General features: G+C 46.6%; 3 protein-coding genes across 3 annotated transcripts in view; all 3 read right to left on the reverse strand.

The window, feature by feature from the left end:
- Positions 1 to 853: 853 nt before the first annotated feature.
- Positions 854 to 6356, reverse strand: hsd3b7 (hydroxy-delta-5-steroid dehydrogenase, 3 beta- and steroid delta-isomerase). Its single transcript, XM_019896025.1, has 6 exons — positions 6008 to 6356; positions 4732 to 4887; positions 3200 to 3308; positions 2403 to 2502; positions 2064 to 2226; positions 854 to 1851 (listed from the first exon to the last, which is right to left on the reverse strand). Exons 1-6 carry the CDS (start codon positions 6168 to 6170, stop codon positions 1439 to 1441), a joined length of 1104 nt encoding a protein of 367 aa, XP_019751584.1. The 5' UTR covers positions 6171 to 6356; the 3' UTR covers positions 854 to 1438.
- A 1509-nt stretch (positions 6357 to 7865) lies between these two features.
- Positions 7866 to 21163, reverse strand: setd1a (SET domain containing 1A, histone lysine methyltransferase). The gene is given in 23 exon segments (XM_019895967.1): positions 7866 to 8975; positions 9246 to 9383; positions 9469 to 9588; positions 10004 to 10114; positions 10963 to 11144; positions 11256 to 11607; positions 12017 to 13233; positions 13600 to 13634; positions 13753 to 13930; positions 14146 to 14182; positions 14255 to 14391; positions 14460 to 14544; positions 14640 to 14795; positions 15181 to 16161; positions 16468 to 18133; positions 18552 to 18638; positions 18640 to 18749; positions 18821 to 18951; positions 19315 to 19585; positions 19669 to 19767; positions 20047 to 20191; positions 20945 to 21048; positions 21125 to 21163. Coding segments are annotated over 23 exon segments (6540 nt in total). The 5' UTR covers positions 21149 to 21163; the 3' UTR covers positions 7866 to 8801.
- A 1012-nt stretch (positions 21164 to 22175) lies between these two features.
- ccdc47 (coiled-coil domain containing 47) overlaps positions 22176 to 23363 on the reverse strand; it is a 9119-nt gene continuing 7931 nt past the window's right edge. Inside the window, exons 10-13 of the mRNA XM_019896070.1 lie at positions 23161 to 23219; positions 22953 to 23062; positions 22632 to 22799; positions 22176 to 22531 (exon numbers count right to left, since the gene is read on the reverse strand). Of these exons, the coding sequence (XP_019751629.1) occupies positions 22451 to 22531; positions 22632 to 22799; positions 22953 to 23062; positions 23161 to 23219 (418 nt within the window). The 3' untranslated portion in view covers positions 22176 to 22450. The remainder of the gene's footprint in view (positions 22532 to 22631; positions 22800 to 22952; positions 23063 to 23160; positions 23220 to 23363) is intronic.

Consider the following 23363-nt stretch of genomic DNA (forward strand, 5'->3'; position numbering starts at 1 on the left):
GTTAATGGGCAAGCGTTCTACATTCCTCCACCCTTAACTGAGAAGCAGTTCTGTCCAAAGGGAGGATCTAAAGTTCACAGAACTGTCTTTTTGGAGAATTATTGGCTCACATGTTATTTCTGAACAAATTAGGAGGAATAAGGGCGTGATTTCCATTTTCGACATCATGTAGCCATTCTTTCCGCACATCACTGAGAAGCATGTAAATGTTGTGACAGTCTCCATGGGGAAAAAAACCACAGAATGAAACCAAAGAATGAAAACCAAAGTGGAGGAGTCCGCACTGTCCAACACCAAGAGGGAACTCCCAAAGACAAAAATCCAAGATCAAGGAATCCTAAAAGAAACAGACACATGAAACACAACTACCGGTAGTTAAAATATATAAAAATGATCTTTATTTGATATATTTTAAAAAATCATACTGTTATTAGAGAAAAATATAATTACTTAAATTATGCAGTGCAAACAGTATATTAATCTCACACGAACGCATGTGGCTCATGCTTGTACATGGCATTTACATTTGTCATACTGGATTCTAACAATACAATCATTGATCTTCAAAATACAACAATCGTCTGATCACTGACGTGGAAAACCAGCTGACGTGTAACCGTATAGTTCGCTATTGTAGAGGTGTCTGCCTCCACTGAAACATCCAATTTTATTGGAATACTCTCCAGGCATTTAGTGTTGACTCTTTAAAGGTGACTATTTTCATATAGTGGCGTTGTACCATCATCACCGCCTTGTGGATGGGCAGCTACTCGGTTTGGAAATCTTTGTGTGTATTTCAGTTCTCTTCTCTGTCCCTGAGGCTTGTGTGTGTTTCTCAATGGACATTTTTGTCCCCTTCTTACGTCCTTGTGATCTCGTGAAACGTCATCACTCACTCCCCCGACTGTTCAAGTTGAAAGTATGAATGAACAAAGAATCCACGGACTACATGGATGTCAGCAAACTCGGACCAAGGATGCATCGATTGGATAAATCAAAGCTGCATTTCCACCTAAAGTCCCTAGAAGCCAGAACATTTAGTTTTTTGCTACTTTTATCTTCACGGCTGCCGACCCCGCCCATAGAGGTTCTTGGGGCTGTTCTTGAAAGTACTAAGGGTCATGGTCCTCTCAAAAGTATCAGCTTCTTCATTTGGTCAGTAATACTAGCGAAATAATAATACTAAAGTTCAGTGATGGAAATGTGCTAGAAATCAGGAGTGCCGCTCCTTTTTTTTCTTCACAGTTGATCTACGGTTTTATTTGTTTTTCAGATAACTCTGGCGGGGAATACCGCAGGGTCCCCACCCCTGTTTTAAATAATAACGGAATTAAAGCCAGAATTATTTCAAAATATAATATTTTGTGACATCATGTGGTCAACAACAAAAGAATGTGCATGTATGTCGCAGTACGGGAGTGAGGATGCAACAGCCCCATTAGGTATTTTTCGGGTCCTCCAGAGGGAAGGTGTTCACCCATCTCTGAGTGCGCTCCCGACACTGGTCCCAGTTGTACAGAGGGCGGTACTGGAAGTGGCGCAGCGCTTTGTCCGTGCTCACGGTGAAGGACGTGATGGCCACGGCCAGGGTGTAGCTGTTCAAGAGGGGCGCAAAGTTGCAGAAGGGTGTCAAGATCCAGCGTAGCATGTCGTTGAGCATGGCCAGGAACCACAGCAGCAGCATCGGCATGCGCACGCGCCGGAACTTGAAGGTGGACAGGAAGAGCATGTTGAAGTCCTCGTAGCTCTTGTAGGGCGAGTCGTCATAGCAGAAGAAGGCCTCGCCGCCCACAGTTTCCGGATGCTCCCGCAGGGCCCGGGCGGCCAGCGCGTGCATCCACGCCACATTGCCTGCACAGGGGGGGAAAGAATGTTAGCTGGAAGATCCAAACTACTGTTTTAGCGTTACCAAGCCAAGTGATGTGAGTCACTTCTCTGACACCGCGACTGCAGATTGTTATGCTTTACATTGGTAGGAAGCAAAGAGGAAGAAAGAAGTTGCATGACTTCCGCTTTGCTGTCACCGCACTGTATATTTTTTGGGAGTCTATTCTGGTACTCACCGACGTAGACTCGCCCGTGTTCAGTGCTGTCGGGGACGCCGCCAATGATCAGGCCTCCCCTTTTGACTGCCAACTTGTAAAAGTCTTTGATGAGCTCGTGGCCCTCGCCGTAAATGCCGGTCGGCCTCAAAGAGCACGTGCGCAAACGCTCACCATTCCGCACCTGCACGGCAAGAAGAGGAGAAAATACTTTGGGTAAAATTCTGCTCTCAAAAAGAGTTTGAGTCAGCAACATAAAGTTTGGGAAGCATTTTGATCACAAGTAGACTCACAAAAAGGTCGCAAGAAGAACATGGCTCAACCACAAAACACAACACCGAATGATCTGTCAGGTGCTACCTTTGTTCCATTGGCTTCCAGGACAATCTTTTCGGCCTTGGCCTTGCTCTTGGGGTAGGCCATGGTGTGCTTCACTTCGTAGGGTGTGTCTTCATTACCCCTATATAGACACAGCCACAGGACAAGTCATGTATTTATTCATGTCAATATTTATATTTATTCAGGAAGTGTTGCTCAGCACAGCCAAACATTCTTGAAACATAAACACAGCCGAGCAATAGTTGGATCAAATTTTAGGAATATGTCCCACCTGCCGTAAATCACGTCCTCATAATATTTATGAATGACACATGAAGTGAGTAAGTCAGCGACCTACGATACCATGAAAATGTGATTCATTCATTCCTTAGAAGATGTCGCAGGAGAGGAGGATGCAGGAAATGTCACACAGGTCTCTTACCCAGCCTTGTTTTCTTTTCTTTTTGGCATTTTAGTGAGTAAATTCAGATCGAGTGTTTAAGGGTATTCAGGATACCATGTGTGCTTGAAGACGCGTTCCATAACAACCGACATGTTACACACTGGAAAGAAACATTACAGTGGAAAAAAGCAGTCAGCCAAATAGCTGGCTTGTGTGATAATAAACAGGGTAACTGCTCTGTTGACGCACCAAAAAGAGGGGAATGGTACAGCAAAAAAAGGATCCATGCCACTTTTTGGCACTATCCTTTTGGGTGGTAACTAAAGGGCTGCGCTAGTTTTACACATTTTGTAAAGAGTCCCGAAAAATGGGTATGGAGCACTTTTTGGTACTGTAATATTAGGTAACGATCACTAGTTTAGGATGAAGGTTGTACCTGACAAAGGGCTCCCTGTTCATGTTGGGCCCGATCACTTCCATGCTGCTGGTGTACAGCAGACTGCAGACGTTGTTGTTCACACACGCTTTAATCACATTCTCAGTCCCTGGCAAAAAAAAAAAAAAAAAAACACATAATGAAGGAATGATCATTATCAACGCTAACTACATTCTGATTGTTGGAAGGAAGATGGCTTCGGATGACAGCTGGATAAGTGAATTCTTTTGTTTTTGTTCTGTAAGAGCGGACAGAAATAAAATAAAATACGAAGCCATTTTCTCGAAACTCAACTTTTCTCAAAGTGCTGTACGCCGGCCAAATAACAATAATTTTCCATATTCTATAAAACTTTCTAAAAGGAGATTTATAAAACCAGTAACGGTTTTTCTAGTGCTACATCCGGATCTGCACCGTGTTATAAAAACTCCGGCATGTGCACGACCTTCAGGCCAGAAAAAAACCCCGAAGAAAAACAAAAACAACTCAAGATTGCACAAAAAAAAAGGACTGTTGCGGTGAAACGTGTTGCGTTCATGTGTTCCCGATGGGCTCGTAATTGTCAGTTTTTGACGGAAAATGACTGCTTTGTGTTCTTTTCCATTAGATTTGATGTCAGTTTATGTGTAAATCTGTTAAAAATTGACATTAAGGATGGTCAATGTTGCCCGCTGCACATTTCACCATAAAAAACGCGTTACTAAAGATCCAGTCAATATTTATCACCAACTCAGGCCCACAACAACACACCAGAACAACATGAATTGGAGCTCAGACCTCCTACAAGAACCCCTCCAATTCCCACAAAAAAGAAAATCCTCTTTTTAGATCATGAACAAAATGTCAGCAGTGTAATGTCCTTTTCTTCCAGCAAAATTGATTTTCCTCCAGCAAACTGAATTAGTGTTTTCGTAACCCTCTCTGGTGGAGGTAACGCCGACCTCATTGGTCTGCGTGCCAGGAATTGACAGCATTGTGTGGAACCTCTCATGATGCTGTCAACATGGAATATTTGAGGGCTGTTGGAAAAAGGGCCCCCCAGCTAAAGGCTACCTCAATAGCACCACTGACAGCCATTCAGTAGTTGCTGTCTCACTGTACAAATATGCGGACCAGGAGATTTAGACTACACAATGATGTCACTTACAAAGTAGTTGTCTTTTAATGTTTCCTCTATATGGCCTGATGAGTGACAGTGTCGCTGATGGAACAAACAGATGCATGGACAGAATATAAATGCTGTATTCAAGACCGCCAACCTTTATGGAAACATATACATGGCTGACAAGGGTGTGTGAAGAGACCCACAAAAGTGCTCAGCTGGCCTGACAGTGAAAATCTTCTTGCTTGGCATCTTTAATATTCAACCCAATCTACTGGGTTAAAATAATTAACCCACGCGTGCGGAAAAGTAACCCAATCTGCTCAAAATCCACAGCTACCCAGTATGTGGGTTATAACCGACTGAGCATTTAAAAAAATTTTTTTTGGTGTGCAGTCATAGCTCTAGTCCGGAGTGACTGGAGGCTCACCTGTGACATTGACGGCGTAGATGAGAGCTTCTGGGACCTTGTGCCAGACGTCCACCAGGCTGGCGGTGTGGATGACGACGTGGGCGCCCTGGGACGCCGCCAGCACGCTGTCGTAGTCCGTGATGTCTCCCTGGATGACTGTCACCTTGGTACGCCCTGAGGGACCAATCAGGAAGCAGAATTGGCTGAAAAGCTTAAGATCAGAAAAGTTAAAAGAATCATGATGTGATGGTTTATGACTTGGAAAAAAAATCCTGAAAGATGAAGGTGATGTGTTATAGTTGACAGTCAGTGAAGCCCAGGATGGGCTCGTTAGGTGTGGGTTGAGTTCTCTGGTTACAGGGGGGCCTCGGGGGCCTCAAGCGTGTTTGGTGACACGGAATGAACGCCCAAACAAAGCGTTTTTTTTTTTCCCCACAAAGGCATCACGCACATGTCACTCATTCCCGATATCATTCACACCACCCTGACAGGGGAACGCCACTTCTTGATGGATTCATTCTCTCTGTGCGGGGAACCGATGGTTAAACACGGTGCAGTCACTGGGCAACATAACACACACATGCAGTATCCCACTGACACAGATGGCAGGTGGTGACAGGCTCACAGGAAACGCATGAGAGTGGGACATCCTGGAGATGATCTATGCGCACTGACCATGCAACACAGGCAGCGTTTTGCTTACAGTATATTTAAAACAAATATAACAGGCTTCTCTTATTTAGAAGAGGTGTGTCTATGTTTAATAGCATGAAAATAAAAAAGTATGAATAATATGAACTTCCAGTTGCCGGTTTGATTCGTTGTTTGCCAAAGGTTCAAAGGTGAGCAGGAGCAGCTCGCTGGGAGTGTGTGCAAAGTGCAACACTTCAAAACGAACATGCTTTTTCAAACGATCATTTAGTGAAAGTGATTTGAAGTACATTTTATATAGCTTTTTCAATGAGTTGTTTACAATCTGTCAAACTGCTGCTTGTTGTGACTTGAGTTCAGTGCCATCATGTGGTACTTGCATCTAGAAAAAAATATATATAAAAAAAAACATCAGTTGGAACATGTTAAGGGATGCGTTCCAATCAAACCAATTAGTTTTTATTGTTATTTATTTTAATTTGATTGATTTGTTTAATTTCTAGGATTGCTGCGAATTCGCATTATTAGAAATATATAATCGTATTTAAACAACGTGAATCACTGCGAGTCCTCGGTGAAAAGTGCATTCCACGAGACACTTAATTTAAGCGTGGTGTTTCGATCCATTTTCCGTCACACTTACCGGTTCCGAGCTCGCTGAGTCCAAGTTCGGTATGCTTGTCGAAAATTCGAACCTCCGCCAAGGCGTCTTCCTCCTGGTCCAGCAGAACACGGAGGAGGTGACGGCCCAGGAAGCCGCAGCCCCCGGTGATAAGGTACACGAGCCCGGAGCGGCTGTCTGACATGGTGCCGTGCGGTCCGGTTGAGTGTGCTGAAGAGGACGACGAAGAGTTGAAGTATAGCAGCAGCCTATCAGTACGACTCAACCGTGCTGCATTTAAGTAACCCAGGACAGTCCAGTACTTCTTTTTTTCCGAACCAAGTACAGTAAAAGCTTTTTAAGCTGTGAGCGTGAGCAATGTGTTTGCGCAAGATGACCAAAAAAAAAAAAAAAATCCACGCGAAGTACATTTTGGGGAATGAGGAGACATTAATGACGTCATTAAAATGATGCTCGTTGTCACGTTGACGTTTTGATGGCGTCACTCGCTCGTGTTTCGCTTAATATTATTACGGCTACAAGTGAACGCGGAGACAGGCTGGACAAAGTGGCACTGGTAGGATAACAAATAAAAAGTTTGGCAGACGTGTGTGTGTGTGTGTGTGCGTGTGGTTAGTGAATGTACACTACTTCTTGTGGAATGTGTGCAATTTATTTTTACACCCCCGGTATGGACAGCGTCTAAAAATACTGCAATGTGTCGAAACAAGTCAAAGGTTGAATCCTGGTGGTGACAGTTATACAAAAATAAATTGTAAATATCTAACGTGCATTTAAAAAACAAATATGTGTAGTTTCTTCCATATTTTAATAATAGTATGGATTTTTTAACTTGAAGTGATAAATATGTATGTAGCTATTCCGTTCCTTTTTAGTTTGTGCACAACAGGCTCGACGCGTCGGTTTGGTGTGTAGAGGCCTATAAATACTGAATGTTTGATTGTTTAAAAAATATATTTTTTTAAAATTATACAATAAGGTGCTCTTAACTGGTCTGAATTTTACTAAAAATAATTTTATGCCCCAGTGTCAGGACAAATCGAGAAGCCCCGAGTCAAGCCTTTAGCCATCATTCGTGATTTAGCATGTTTAAACTCTTGTTCTTACTGCTCGCCTTTGGACCGTCGTCGAAGGTTGCAGCCTGCTATAAATGGAGCTTAGAGAGCGGGTAAAAGTTCACTTGTGGTGCAAGATTTGCAGGTCAGAAACAAAAAAGTCAAATTTGATGTTTCGTCTTAGCCAGAAAAACAAATCAGATGTAATGCATGACGTAAAACTGCCTTTTTACTATTAGCATTGCATTAGTTATCTGCTTTTTTTCTAAAAAATGTCTGAAAATGAGTGAGGCCTTCTGCCTAACAGTGAGGCTAATTAACATATAAAGCCACACTCACACTTGAGTTTCTTAGCCAATGACATGATTCGCGAGACTGGGCTATGTTCGATAGCAAAAGAACCACTTTGCACTATACAGTTGAGTTGAGTTGAATTGTTCCAAAAGGTAAGCAGAGCTGCAATGTCAGCATGGATTGGCAATGTAACTCGGTTTTTTTCGATCCAGATTAGGTTCTGAAACACTTCTTGATTCTTCCATTCAGAGGTGAGGAACGTGACATAACATTTGACTATTTCTGCCACAGACCTATTAAGACACTTGGGAAGATTTTAAATTGTGAAACACAGACAAAATATCTCCTCTCAGATCACATTTACCGGCAACATAACCGCCGTGGCATCACCTGTTTCATCCATTTCAGGTCACATTCCATCACTTCCTGTTGACATAGCTGCCATGCAGGTGCGTCACATCAAGGGAGGAAGCGGTCGCGTCAAACTATTTCCCGTTTGCCTCTTTCTTCCCCCCACAAACACAAACGACTTTTTCTTTAAAAAATATTTTAATGCACCATTAATAAAGGGTCCAACGCATTAATACAAGATTGCAAATAATATTAAAACAAGGAAGAACCATACAAAATAAACGAGTTGAAGGTATGTACATGTGTCCTGGCGTGGAGAGAACAGGGGAGAGGGAGTGAAAGAGACGGAGGAGGGTCTATTTACAGCTCAGTGTGTTTCTACGAGAAACAAACACTTCTATTTACATCCATGTTCTTTTTTTCATCACTTCATCCCGTGAAGCAGAAAAAAGACTTTTTGCCCTTGTCTTTTTACTACTCGACAGATAAACTTTGGACAGTTTGCCCCCTTTTTTTTGGAAATATCCCCTCAGTAAAAAATAACCTCTAGGTAACCCCCTTTTTCGTTTTGTTTTTATAACCCAATGCAAAACAAAAAAGTGCCTGTTAAAAAACACTTGTGCAAAAACACGCCGACAACAAAACCTGCGGGAATTTGGTGGCAGAAATTCAAAATAAGGAAATGACGACCTGGAATCAGCACAAAAAAAAAAAAAAAAAAAAAAAAAAAAAAAAAAAAACACCCTAACTTGGCGAGGACATTCTGTTTTGGTTTGTAAATGGCAGATAACTTAAGGATCCGGATAACAGGGACGCTTGAAACACTATGCCATAACAGTAATATTGTATAACACTAACAAAAACAATCCCAAAACAAGGAGAAAGCTTGTATAACATAAGCGGAACATGTCGGGATTAAAATTTTTAAAACCCTGAATTTGTGTCGACTTCCTTGTGCGTGAATCTGAGTGGACCTTCCAAGCCAAGGTCCCGCCTGCCCTCGCCACTCACGTAAGAGTGACAGGAGGGGGGGGCCGGGGTGGGTGTTGAGGACAAAATGGCCACCAAAAGTGCGAGGCGCAGTTTTTCAGGCAGTTGGGATGGCGACGGGAGCTTTAGTTGAGCGTGCCGCGACAGTTCTCCGTGCCGCACAGGCACGGGATTTTGTTTTCCTCCAGCGGGAACTTGTAGTCGTACGTGATCTCCTCGTTGACAGCGATGGGCTGCTTGGAGTAGATGACGATCTTTTTCTGGGACTCAATGGTGATCACCTTGGCGTAGCAGTTGGGCTGAATAAGACACGGGGGTCAGTATATTTGAAAAAAGAAATCAATTCATTACAAAGCACAAGCAATTTTGGCGGGAATAAGTTTTATGAGGAATGAGGTGCTTTTCTGTGGGAAGAACAAATGACTCTCATTGGTTGTTTTGCCTCAGGCGTGGTGGTTTCTTGCAAACAAATTTAGAGGCGCGGGATATGGCCAGAAGATGATCATTTCTACTATGGTGCTACTGTCAGGTCACATGGGCAGTTTCAATGAGTGCGCGTATCCACTCACAGTGCAGCAGTGGTTGATAAAGCGTGCCAGGTTTCCGCACTTGGTGGCGTCGATGATGGTGTCGTGGTCCACTCGGAACAAGTAGCTGCTGCCGATGCCCTGCTGGGCGTAGCGCTTTTCGCGATTGTCCGCCACCATCTGCACGCACAGCCACGCACGTTAGATGACATTTATGCTGACATTTGGCAGTGGTGCTACACTGTTGTGTTGAACTGGGGCTCACCTGTCGGATGTTCTGACCCACATACTCGATGACCATCTCGTCGGCAGCGATGGCCTCCATGGCGAACAGACCCCACTCGTGGATCCTGCTACGTCCGAATCGAAGCTTCTTCTTGCGGAACTGCACCAACACCACAAAAAAACAGAACATGGAACTCCTGGAAAATCCAGCCGTCTCACAAAATACAACACCAATAAAATAATGCAAGAAATTTCCAATTATAAATCAAATATTAAAAAATTGTCAAAGAAATACTTGTAAAATCTGATCTAAATAAAAATATATAAACCATACAAATGAAAAAACTACAATACTAATCTTTTTTTTTTTTAAATGGAGATGTAGTCCATTTTCTCTCGCTATTCACGCAAGTTGTGTGATAATTTCCTGCATGTGCTCACTGGCAGATAACTGCGTTGTGAAACACGAGGTTACTGAAGTTACCTTTTGAAGACATCGTGTGCTTTGATCGTGTCTGTAAAAGGGGCCCGTTGCAGAGCGTGCGAATGTTGGCGCACGTATTTGTTGGCCGTACCTTGAGCTGGTTGAGTTTCAGTAGGTCAGAGTCCATGACGGCTGGTGTGCCGATGACAGTGAGAAGGCGCCGCTGCTCTGAGCGTCGCTCCGACAGCACGCGGTTGGTGCCCTGAAGATAAAAAAATAAATAAATAAATAAATTACGAGGACTTGTGTTATCTGATGGCCTTAAGGTGCAGGAAAATCAAAGAACCTTGACCTAAATCCAAGGAATTCAGTGAACTTGATGTGACATAACTGAAAGCAGATATGAGTGTTGAAAGATCTGATACCGTCGTGAAAAGTTTAATCTACACACTTCATGACAGCTAAATTCCTCAAGATGTTTTAAGATTAGCATAGCTGACAACCAAACACTGGATCCCCTGGCCCATAAAATTTGTTCATATGGAACTTCCCGACGCAAACAGTGGAATGGACTTTCGCTCCATGCAGGGTTGCACAACATTGACGGCAATGTGGTCAAGTACAGCAGAAGTGCACCACAAGTGAGCACAAATTTGAATTTAATTACATTTTCCACCCAGATTCGGGAAATCGAACAATGTCTAAATTCTAAACAGCATACAACTATTTCTAACGTTCTAAAAATTCCCACTTTGGCATGAAATAAAATCCAATTGAAATTAGTAGGCACTTTATAAATCAAACAAAACGTCCATGTCGAATAGAAGAGGGTTTTGCTGCCATCTTGTGGCCTGAATAGGGAAACATACGTTTTTGAGACGTGTCAATTATTCTCAAAAGCCCACCAGTCGTGCTTGGGATCCGTCCCTAAAATCTTTGTGGCTTTTTTTTTTTTTTTGGTGGTGGTGTGGGGGGTCACTGTGACATTTCTACAATGTAAAATGTGCCTTGGCATAAATTTTAAGAAAAACTGCTTTAGGTTGCTTTTTACAGTGTCATACCCTAGCCTAGTTGGCGCTCTGGTGCGAAGTGTTCGGGGCCCAAACATACCGAGCTGTCGACGTTCTCCACCTCCCGTATGACCTGTTCGGGCAGGTCCAAGTCCAGGTAGACATCCTTCTCCTTGCGGCTGATGGCATAGTAGCCTTCACTCCTGGCGCAGCCCGTCACATGCTCGCGCAACTGCCCGTCTGTGTTTCTCTTCTTTCGTCGAGGGTTTGGCAAGTTGGTCAGTACAGCTCAGCATTAAGGTCGATATGTCATAACACGAGTCGAACAAAGGGAGCGGCAAAGTATGGCCCACCAACTAACAGGACGCGAGATGGACAGAGTGAGTAGGATATCAGTGTGCTGCACCCAGTGGGTGTCGTTAAGCCAGTCGGAGTTGTGATCATCCTGCAGCAGCTTCTCGTACGTGGTCTTCAGCATCATCAGGTCCTCCCCGTCCAGGCCCGAGTTCCAGATGTCGTATAGGATGGTCATCTGCTCGAATTCGCTGCGGTTGTCGTACTTGATCGGAGGAGGCTCGGGGCGCGGCGCGGGCTTGGTGGACATCAAGCCGGCCTCCTGCAGGAAGAGGCGTTCGCTCTTCCTCACGTCGTCCGCCGCCACAGCAGACTCGCCCTCTGAATCGGTGCTGGTCAGTTCGCCGGACTCCAGCTCCTCGACGTCCACGTCCTCTTCTGCATCAGAGTCCTGCACACAGCGAGGGAACGTCACCGCAGTGTCTGATTCGAGTACTTTTTTGACACGATTGGGTCAGTTATATCACTTGGTCCACACTGAAGACACATGGCTTGACAGACTACTATTTTTTTTACAGAGCGTGTAAACTTTTAGTTAGAGATGCATCGACACAGTACGTCTGTATGCGTATTTGGACTGACCACAGAGTCATTTGGTGCCGGGCTGCCCAGATATAGTAATAAAATTAAATTTGCGCAGCGGATCATATACCCAAAATTCACGTTATCATCCGTGTTGAGATGAATCACGTGAACACACGTGATTCCACTAATACGGTGTTTGACATGTACATGTTCAGTTTCTCTTCAGTCATTTTGCATAATTGTTTTAGCTGGACAGGTAGAGTAAAAGTACAAACCTCTTGCTTGCGTTTCTTTTGTTTCATGGCTGGCGTCTCCTTCGGTTGTTTTGCAAGGAGAACCTCCAGATGATCTCTGTCTTTACTTCTCATCTTTTTGTTCTTCTCTAGCTCCAGCGCTTTGGTCGCCTGTAACCTCTTAGTCGACGGAATAGCCTGGCTCGACTCTTCAGACAGCAATCCCAAGTACTCGCCGGGATCGCCTCTTGAAGGAAAGGCCTCGCCGATGACCTCCTCGGGCGCCTCCAGCACCCCAGAAATGGCGCTGAGGTCGGCCGGGAGAAGGACGGAGGACTCCTGCTTGGAATTCTTCCTGGAGGCAGGTGGTGCGGCGAGGACTGGCGGTCTGCAGTAGTTGTGCTCCATGAAGACCACCATGCTTTCCGAGCTCATGACTCGCAGCAGAGCCTCCTCGGAGAAGAAGCCGTCCTCCATCTTCTGCTCCTCTGCCTCGTCTGACGTTTCCGTCTCCTCCGAGTCACCGGCATCGGGATCCATCTTCAGGGCCACATCGGCCAGCACCGACAAGTCAGCGGTGGAGGTCGAGGCCAACTGCAGCAGGCTCGAGGCTCCCAGCTGCTCTCGCAGCCTCATCCTCTGCTCCTTCTCGTCATCCTCATCTTCTTCTTGGAGGGAAGTCGGAATGATGGCAGTCCGGGACTTTCCACGCGATCGCTTGCTGAGGGGAGATGTAGGGGGCACCTCCTCGAAGGCCATCCTGCACATGGAGGCATGGTCCAGTGGGAGGTTCTGCACAGTACGACACACCATGACAGGGGGGGCAGAGGATTTGGGGGAGTCTTTGCCCGAGGCCCGTTTGCCGGGCATTTTGGGCGGGGCAATCCTTTTAGACTCATCAGAATCCGGAGTCCGTCCACATGGCGGCACGATGAGAGCGTTAGCTTCACCCGGTTTGGAGGCGAAGGGGAGGAGCTGGATACCGTGGGCGGGACGGGGGCCAGTAGCGACACATGTATCCAACGGTTTGGCGGGTGACAGTGGGGGAGCATCACCTGGCATTTGCTGGGGAGGCAAAGACACAGATGGCGGCAAAGTTGATGACAGATCTTTGCTTTCGTTCTCCTCGGTGGAGAAGGAGACAGTCTTTCGGCGCTTCTTGAGAGGGGGCACCAGGACCACGGGGGATGGAGGACGAGGGTACGGCGGGGACGGGGGCCGTATGGAGGGGGGTCCCGGTTTGCCGTCTTTGGCTTCACCTGAAAGACATGATGTACATTTTCAGTGAGTGTTTGACAGTGGAAAATGTGCCAGTCGGCTTTGCTTGGATGTTCGTATTTTGGCTCGATTGTTAGATTAGAGTTGGACTGATTGAAATAAGTCTGCTCCCACTCGAGTTTTCCCCACCCAATGACTGGCTAAAATCATTTCAAAGCGAATGAGTCAAAATTTGAGTGAACATTTCAATACTTCATGGAGAATCTGAACATTTGTCCACAGCTTTAAATCAGACCCAGCAACAACACTGAAAAATAAAATGATCCCTCATCGCTCGGTCGACATCGATTTCTTCTTGGCTTTAACGATATTTTAAGCACCTCACATTTTGACTTAAAATGACTTACCAATTTTGAGCTCTGCCTTTGTAAATATCTTCCCTCTGATAAAAGCACAAAAGCAAAATATAATCAACAGTATTTTCAGGACAGACACGCACGCACACACACAATGGAGGGTTAATTAATGTTTTGGGGCATCAAAAAAACATTGAAACATACCTGCCGTCTTTTTCCACCGTGCTGTCCATGGTGGAGTCATCCATGGTGTCTGGGTCATCGCTGTCAGGCATCTCCCCTTCCTCCTCGGAAGAGGAGGAGGATGAAGACGCATCAGAGGAAGAGCCCTCTGAGGAAGAGGAGAGACTCTCGTCGTCGCTGTCGGCGCTAAGGGCATCATCTAAAAATAAGCAAAACACGTTTTTGACTATGGATAGTTCCAAGTCATTCTATTCACTTCTATTGTGCGAGGTGGCGTTTGTCAGTAATAACTGGCGAGAGGAGCCATAAATTAAATATATGCCTGTGTGTGACTAAGTTTGCAGCGGACTTTATGACTGATGGGAGAAGTCATTGATCATGACATTGGATGATTTGTGAAAAGTGTTTTTTTACCATCAGACTTGTCACTCGCCTCTACTTCACCATCATCCTAGAAAGGACAGTTACCATCAGAAAAAGTGATCTGGAATGCTGCTGTCAAACAGGCATCCCAACATCAAACCTTTTCAGAAGACGAGCCATCAGACGTCTCCTCTCCCTCGCTGTCCAATTCCCAAGGTTTTCGACTCCTGGGCTTCTTTTTCCTCCTCTTGTTGTCTCGTCCTTCTCGACCAACATCAGGCATTCTCCCGTCAACACCTGAGAACCAGACAAGAGTCAGACGGTCCTCTTCTGACATGACGTAACATGACATGAGCTGGACAAACCATCGTCATCCTCATCGGGCGGCGTCGATGGCCGAGGTCTTTTCATGTCTGCTTCCGTGAGCTCTTGAGGCTCTTTCCTCTTCACCTGTACAAACATTGTTTTTTTAATAAACAATTATTGATCTTTTTTTTAAATTGTTTGTGTAATTTGTTGCACTCTGACAGCACTGTGTTAATTACCTTGAAAGAAGGTAGCCTGAGTGCTCCACGCAAGGAGAAGCCCTCCACGCCACCACTTTTGGCCCAGTCCACCAGAGACATGAGGGGCTCGCGAGGACGGTTCACTTTCTCCTCCTTTTTCTCGTCGTCGCGCATGGCCGACATCGTCTGGAATGGCTGACGACAAAAACAATAGCGCTTAAAAATAGACTTTCTAATTCATTAGTATTCTACAAGCTGGTAGCCGAACCGGATTGAATTAAACCATCACAAACCAAATGCAGTAAGTGACTCACGGACGCACTGCGATTAAGAAACGGCGACCCCTGGTTTTCCTCGGCCCATTGCACACCGAGCGACAGGGCCAAAAACAACTAATTGGAATAAAAACTGCCAGTATTAAGTTCTGAGGCGCCACATACAATACTGTACATTATTTTATTTTATTTTTTTAACCCCCCCCAAAAACCATGGTGCGAAGAAGCCAGGTCAAATTATTTATAGGACAAGTCAAAAATTCCAAAAAGGAAAAATTTAAATTCTAAATGAGATATTTCTGTACCTTAGCCTTAGTCTCCTTCCTGTCCCACCACTCATCAAAGGTGGCAAAGGCGATGTTCTCCACCATCTTGCGGTTCAGGTCTCTCTGCATGATGCTCTTCATCTCCTGGATGAGGGTGGCCAGCGCCATCTGCACGGTGGCTTCGTGAGGGTTCTCAGGCAGGAGGGGTATCTCCTCGGTGGGGCTCTGGTACTCACCGTCCTCGCCGGGGGGCATGGTGCCATAGGTGGGCGGTGGCATGTAGGAGGGGTAGTGCGCAGCTGAGATGTGTGGGGGCCATGCTGGGTGCGGAGGCGGGAGATGCGAAGGAGGCGCTATCTGGGTGGTGTGCGGGTCAGTGTAAGGGTAGGGAAGCATGTGGGGCGGCATGTAGCGGTGATCCTGCTCATAGTGTGCCGTCGCCCCGCTCCCCTCTTGTTCCAGGAAAGAGGCGTGCGGGGGTGGCAGTGAGTGCAGGTGGTATGAAGAGTAGTCCCCCGTGGCAGCCTCGCCCGCCGTGCCGTTAGAAGACGACATGCGCAGCTGGTGCAGGCGACTGAGCATGTGCGTCTGCATCTGGAAGGACATGGGTGCCCCACCAGTGTATTGGTTCATCAGTTCCATTGAGGTGGCATAGTCATACATGTGGGGGGGCAGAGGATACTCCGGGTGAAGCTCCATGTGAGGGGGCGGCGGGACCCCGGGAGGTGGAGGTGGCTGCAGGGAGTAGCCCGGTGGCGGTGGGGGCGGCAGGTGAGGTGGGTAAGAGGGGATGGGCGGGTGCAGGGAGGTGCCAAAGTGCTGCGTTGACTCAGAGATGGGTGGGGGCGATGACGACGAGCGGTCTGCCGCCGCCTGGGACGGTATTGCCGCCTTGGAGGACGATGGCGAGGAGCAAGAAGTGATAGAGGGCTGGTGGGTGGTCACCGTCGTAATGGTCACTTCGCCCTCCTCCTCCTCGTCTGAGATTTCCATGTCTTCCCCAGAAGAATGAGGGGAGGACTGAAAGGAAAAACAGAGGGTTTTAACCAGTTGAGAAATATAGAATAAAATAACTCCTCGGATATCCCGAAAGGACTTCAAAATTTTGATGCTGGAATAGTTTGAAAATGCGGACATAATAGTTATAGTCTGTGTGAATGCTTTACACGGCATGAGAGCTGCCACTGACAAGGAGGGGCATTTCATCATTCAGACGACTTGATACTTTTGCCTAAGATACGGCTTTGACTAACAGGAGAAATGTTTGGTTTCCGAGAGTGAACATGAAAAATAATAATCAAAGATGGCTAAATAACACCCGCTTACCTGACTTTGACCATTGTAAGGTGGCGTGTGCGCTCCCGTCCTGTTTTGTGTGTCACTGCTCACGTCCTGCGTCGACTCCTCTGGAACGGCGTCAGTCTCCGCTGGGCCGACCGGGGCCAACGGTTCATCTGGGGCTGGCACGTGAGGAGAGTACGTGGAAGAAGCTGGCGTGGAAGAAAGTGGCTCAGCGGGGCTTTTACGACTGTCTGTTCCTTTCCCTCGTTTCCTGAGACTGTCTCGGTCACGATCCCCTTTGCCCCTCTCCTTGTCCCCGCTGTTGACTGCTTGGTTGACGCCCGTGTTCTCGCCCGCACCATTGCCCGCTCGCCCTCTTTTTGTCCCGCCTTCCGAGCGCGAACCCCTTAGCTTATCCTCCTCATCTTCCTCATCGGAGGCAAGGAAGGAGAACTTGGCTTTCTGCTCCTTGAGGAGCATCTCAATGCGGGAGTCCAGGCTGCTGCTGTGGTGGGCGAATGGTAAGCTTTCATTGGTGGAGTCCGGCTCCGGGGAGGCAGAACCACGTCGGCGACCTGGTGGCAAGCTACCGGAGGCGACAGGGTGCTGGGGGAGGGGAGTGGAGGAAGGAGGAGTGGAAGAGGAGGCACTGGAGGAATGGGAAGGGGACACAGGTGGTGGCGTCTTCGGTGGGATTGGTGGCGTGCTGGGACGGCGTTTGGGCTTGGTCCACTGCTCCTCTCGTTTGGGACTATCCTGGTTGAAATCAAGTGCTCCCAGCGTCTCGGCCACAGCGGCGGCGATGACGGATGCTGGTGGAAGTGGCGGCGGTGGTGGGGGAGGAGGCGGCGGAAGAGCACCTGCCAAGGGTGCAGGTGCCCTCTCAGGGAGGCTCATGCCCCCTAGACGAGTGGATGCATCCAATCCCGGAGGAGGGGCTGGAGCGGGATCTTTGGAAGCTGAATATGCGGAGTAGGACGAGGGCGGAGGGGACATGCTGTTCGAGGAAGAGCGGTGCGAGTTGGAATTGTATCTGGGGTCCGAGTTACTCGAGTGGTCAACGTCCCGCTCCCGCTCTCGGTCCCTGTCCCTGTCCCGGTCTCGATCTTTGTCGCGGTCGTGGCTGCTCTTTCTGCGACTGCCATGGTGGTTGTGCGAGTGGTGGTGGTGGTGGTGGTTGCGGTGCCGCTGGTGTCCATGCTCACGCGAGCCCACACTGTCCCGTCTGTATCCCCGCTCGTCCCGGCGGTCCGAGTGGTGGTGTGAGTGATGGGAATGGTACTTTGAGGAGGAGGAGGAGGAGTTGGCGTCTTGCTGGTGATGGTAAGACGCCCGCCTGGAGGCGCTGCTCACCGCCCCATAGCGCCCAGAGTCTCTGTCCCGCTCCCTCTCAGTCATGAGAGGCTGTTCATACTGGGACCCGAGAAGCGGCGGAGGCATGGCGGAGTGGTGTGCCATGTGGGACCCGGCTCCTCCCGCGTTGGGGTATGGCGGGTAACCGGGCGGTTCGTTAGGACGGTACGAGGCGGCCGGGGGGTACCCAGGCCGACCTCGGTGGTACAACGAAGGTTCGTGAACGTCCTCGGAGTAGCGAGACACTTTGAATCCACCGCCTACCGTGGACGACACCGCAGAGGAGGAGGAGGAGGAAGGAAGCATGTCCTGAGGGGGGTAACCACTTCCCAAAGTCCCCGCGTTGTAGCCGCTGTGCCTGACAGAAAGAAAAGTAAAACGTTTTAAATTTTAACTAATCACCTCGAGTTTGAGAATTTCTGCAACGCATTTATATTTTTTTATAAAGATCCCCAAAAAAAGAACACGAACAATCAAGTCACTAGACAGAGGTCTTGCATTCCCTATTTTAAGCAATGCACCACCTCACAAATAATCCCTCCCCCAACCCTATTGAAAATAAAACATCACGTGTTGCTTAGAAGCGAACACTGCCACTCGAGCCGACAACCCACCGGGTTCCAGAATAGCCCGACTCTGAGACAGAGGTCTTGCATTCTCGACAAAGGGTTTAAGCGATGCACCACCTCACAAATCATCCCTCCCCCAACCCCAATGAAAATAACACATCACGTGTTGCTTAGAAGCGAACACTGCGAGTCGAGCCGACAACCCACCGGGTTCCAGAATAGCCCGACTCCTGAGAGAACGGCGTCCCTGATCTGGAGCTGTATGGTGTTCCGCTCTGAGAGGAGGCTGAGGACAAAACCGGTGTCCGCTGAACCGGGAGTGATGTTTCCAGACTTGAGGGCTTGCTGGACACCCGCTGCCAACAGTGCCAACTCGCTGGAGAGCCGACGCCGGATTTCAGAAGACTGTGTGGACAGGAATGACGTGTAAGCGTTTGGAAATGAAATACAATTCATATTCTATTCATGACAGTTACCACATCAGGCTGTTGCTGTGCGGGGGTCTGCGGGGTGAGGCAATCAACTAAGGCCTTGCCCCCCAAGGGGACCGTCTGAGGCGTGTAGGAACCATTCACAATCAGGTCATAATACTTCTGCCTCTGCTGGCCTGCGGACAAAATAATAATTGAATCTCTCTCTCTTTTTTTTTTTTAAACCATTAGATCGGAAAAATACATGTTTATTGGGATAGTGAGCATAAAAACCATGCAATTCACAAACTGGGGTTGTATCAGTGTAATAATGATGATATATTATGGTAACAATTAAAAATATCGGGGCTGATTGATAGTGCAGCTTCCATCTCTGTTGTCAAATGGGAAGCCAAAATGCTCCCCCCTACTAATGAACTATTGCTTGGAACTGCTATTACAAGATTACTTTGTTGTCTGTCTGTAAAACGCTATTGTAGTTTTCACTTTGTTTGTGCAGTGCATACACGTGGCGCTCCAACAATCCAGCCTCGGCCCACCTTTGATGTCCAGCTGCGCATGGATAATGTTGCCCATGACAGAGGTGTTGTGCAGCTGCTTGACCGTGTCCTTGGCACCACGTGTGCTGGTGAACAACACTCGAGCCAGGCCCAGGTGCTTCCTGGTCTTAGGGTGAAACAGGATCTCCATCTCCTCCACCTCGCCAAACTTGGCGCACATCTCGGCCAAGAAGGGCTCCTTGATGTTGTCATTGAGCCGGGCGAAGGTTACCTCCTTGAGGGGGATCGGACCCACATAGAAATCGTCCAGCTGGGGATTGGGGAGAGAAAAAAAAATTTGGTCAGGACAAATCTGAATGTGGGATGCTCTGAGATGTGTGGAGATCTTTTCACCTTAAACTTTGGCACTGGCAGGACCATCTCTGCATACCTGGACCATAATCTGCGGGGTCTTGGGTCCCGTAGTTCACCCACAGGTGGGAATCCGGAGTCCTAGTGACATTTTGTACACATGAGGTATTGGAGTGCAACAATTTAAAAACCCGCAGTTTACTGAGTGACGCAGCTGCACTAGACAGAACTGGACAATCAAGTTGAAAGCCAGGCGGACAACACTTAGCCTGGACTTGTCGCCGGTGTACATATGAAGACAGACAAACATCAACACTCATTTCTCTCTGAACACATGCTGCCTATACTGAATGCCATCTGTAACACTGTAGAACCACGCACCACTCATCGCATGTGAAATTAAAACGGTATATAACTCACAGGCACGCTGAAATGCACTCCATCGTATCTGTAGATCTTCTGTGCCACCCGTCTGATGGCCGGGTCCTGGACCAGTTTGAAACTCTTCCACTGCAAACTTACGGCTTTTTGTGTGTCTGCACCGCTGTCTGGATCCATCCTACAGCTGCCAAAATACGTATGTTTAGATAGTGTGTAGGGAATGCAAACAACACTAGCAAGTACCGGTATGTGCACAGCTTTGGGGTGGCTAAGGGTACACAACTCGTGCTACAAATACAATCAAGTAAACCCCAAGAACGACACGCATGAAGCGCGAATAGTAACTACTTGTGTATCGTAAATAAATACGGAGAAAAGCATTAAAGAAGACATTTGGCTGACGTTCGCCGCTCCGGGTAAGACGCTGTCAAAACAATGAGCGACTTACGTCACAGAGCACTAGTTTAGTTCAGCTAGCTGTGCTAACATGCTAACACGCAGCGAAAAAACGCCAGTGGTATTAACCATTCGCACAAAATAAGAATTAGAGATGAACAAAACTCGAACCGGGTTCTCAATCGGTTCATAAATATGACATTACAGGCCTTTCGAGTGCTCCACAACGGCGTCAATTTTCTTACCTTTATTGTGTGTGTGCTTATGCTAAGGCAAGTTATCGCGACTAAGCTATCGGCTAGCGCTAACTTAGCATAAGCGTCAAATTAGGAAGCAAAACAAGTCGTTTTGCCACACTGTACAGTCGGTACCATATTATAAACGTCGGCCGTTTAATCTAAGACTTTTGGGGACTGTGAGGTTTGGTTTCCTCCTGAAAAGGCAAGACCCGCAGCTCCGAGAGTCCTAGAGCGCGCTCATCCGAGAGTAGTAGCCCGCCGTCAGGCCCGCCCGGTCAACAAGAAAAACACAGTCCACCCACCAAAACACAAACGGGACAGCTCCGAGGCCCGCGTTCAAGCGAAAGTAGGGGGCGAAAACGATGCCGCTGACATTCCGGTTGATAGTCGAGGGAAGCGCGAGTCCCTGCGGAACACCGGGGAGTTGTTTTTGGCCTCTAAAAGCCCAATATTGTGGCGAGAGCGGCCATCGCGTAACAAACCTGAAAGCCTCGCCTGTTCTCCATCAGAGGAGGCGAACGCAGCAAACAGCTTCTCACACCCACTTTCCACTCAATATAAAAATAAAATGAAAAACTACGAGTTATTGTGCCAATCTGTAACATAACAACTGTTGTCTGCAATAGGTTTCTGTGTGAGTGACTACAATATTATTTTGATCAATTTTATTTACCTGAATTATAAGGTTAAAACACAATCGAATCTGCGTTTTTAAATCGTACAAGCGGTTGGCCGAAAGCTGTTAGAATTCAATCAAATTTTAATTCGACCATTGCATTATTGTACTCTTTGCACTAACGTTAATAATTGCGATATTATTATAAATATAAATAAAATACTTTCTTCTCCGTGCCATTTATGTAATTTAGCCTCACGGACGAATCTGCGTTTTTAAGTCTAACAAGCGCGGAGCGTCCTCTGGTGGCTCTCTTCTAAAATTGAATACTATTAAAATAAAATTAAAAAAAAACTATTCAACAAGATTGTCAATGACATGTTCTTAAATGAGCAACATACAATGTTATTTGGATTACATTTTCGCGCAAATGATACCATTCTAACATGCGATAGATCCTGCGTTTTCAACTCTGGTAATCATTTGCAATATACTAACTATAGTTAGCTAAAAATTGAAAAATAGACAATGACTGATCAATAAAAAACAATTTGGAATAAATAGCCTCAATAACTTGTGATAGAATGTAGGGGCTAAATGTACTTTATCTATAATTTAAAATATGATGCGATTAGGGAAATTTTAATATACACGAGTTGTACAATTACATATTTATTTTTTAACGGCCTGCTCCTGCAATTGCACCCTTCAAAGGGTAGTATAAATGACACTTGGTTGCATAATGTCCAGGACTATACTATGCAGTATATTGTAATGTGATCATGTTGTTCATGTGCCAGGGTGGTGCCGTAATGCCAACAAATTTAGTTCAACTTGTTGACACAAAATATAGCACAACGCCACACCCTTTCCAGTCCTCAAATAGCGTATGTCTTCCTGTCAACGAGACAAAGTAGCAGACTCCAGTGCACTTTATTGACGTGTTCTCAGATATTCATTCAAAACAGCCTGCAGAAAAGCAACCTCACAGCGGACATAATTTAAAATGTCATTGAAGACTATATTAATGCGATGATTACAAATCAATGGAACCCAGTGGTGATGCTTCAAATGTAAAAGCAGGTGCAGTTTTAAAAACCCACCAAGACAAAAATATGATGATGCAGTGAAGTGTGCTGATAAGATGATGACAAAATGTCTTTTGCGACGTCCACTCGTTGATGGGCGAGCTTCACATTGCTTTCACTTTGATCTGCTTCATCTTCATCTGCTTCTTCTCGATCTTCTTCTGCTCTCGTCTCTGAGCTGCTTCCTGAACAAACGAAAAGGATGCAATGTTTATTGTTGGTGACTGTGTGATCCTTTTGAAGCAAGCAGAATCATAAATAACAGCTCTGGGCGTGTATCGGCACCTCAAGGCGGCGTTGTCTCTCTGGGTCCTCCTCGTTCATGATCCTCTCCTTCTCGGCCCGCTTCTTCTCCTCGCGTCGGGTCTGCGCGGCCTCCTGGCGCTGAGCGTGCGTCTGCTTCAGGAAATTCTCCTCCACGCGGGCACGGTTGCGATCCGCCTTCATTTTCCCCTGCGGGACGAAGGAGGGCAGCAGGAGGACTCTTTAGTGCTTTGCAACCTTCACATTTGTTTAGTCTGAATTTGATTGTGTTTGTTATTCATGTGTGTTTATTTGTTTGCATGTGTGTATTTATTTATTGTGTGTGTGCGTGTGTGAGTGTACCTCTCTGTTGAGACGCAGCTTCTTGACTTTATCGATGCTGTAGATAACCATGTTCATGAGGGGCAGGAGAGCGTCCATGTCTTTGGGAGAAGTGTTGCCCATTCCAGGCACTACATGACACACGCAAAACGGATTAGAGACCATGACAATGACAATTAATGGCATGGTCCCTCAGTGAGTGTTGTAGTAAAGACAAATAAATGATGACCATTAAATGTAAACAGCAATGTCTTCTTTGTTTCAGGTAGCTTTAAAGGCTGACCCTCCCTGAAAAGCAACACAGGGGATGAATATCAGACAAAACTGCTGTAAATTGTTTATATATATATATATATATACACACAAAATGCACTTTTTTTGCTGCTACTTTGGGGATAATTGATTGATGCATTTCAAAAGAAATTGACAAAC

This window comes from Hippocampus comes, unplaced genomic scaffold (assembly GCF_001891065.2).
Source record: "Hippocampus comes isolate QL1 unplaced genomic scaffold, H_comes_QL1_v1.1 scaffold10, whole genome shotgun sequence".
NCBI classification, from domain to species: domain Eukaryota; kingdom Metazoa; phylum Chordata; class Actinopteri; order Syngnathiformes; family Syngnathidae; genus Hippocampus; species Hippocampus comes.

What these genes read in the sequence shown, in the direction of transcription:
- hsd3b7 (XM_019896025.1), bottom strand. Translation starts at nt 6,170, where the DNA reads ATGTCAGACAGCCGCTCCGGGCTCGTGTACCTTATCACCGGGGGCTGC. An exon ending in CTACGCCGTCAATGTCACAG is followed by an intron (nt 3,309 to 4,731) that starts GTGAGCCTCCAG and finishes TTTTTTTGCCAG; the next exon opens with GGACTGAGAATGTGATTAAA. An exon ending in ACACGGGCGAGTCTACGTCG is followed by an intron (nt 1,852 to 2,063) that starts GTGAGTACCAGA and finishes CCCCCTGTGCAG; the next exon opens with GCAATGTGGCGTGGATGCAC.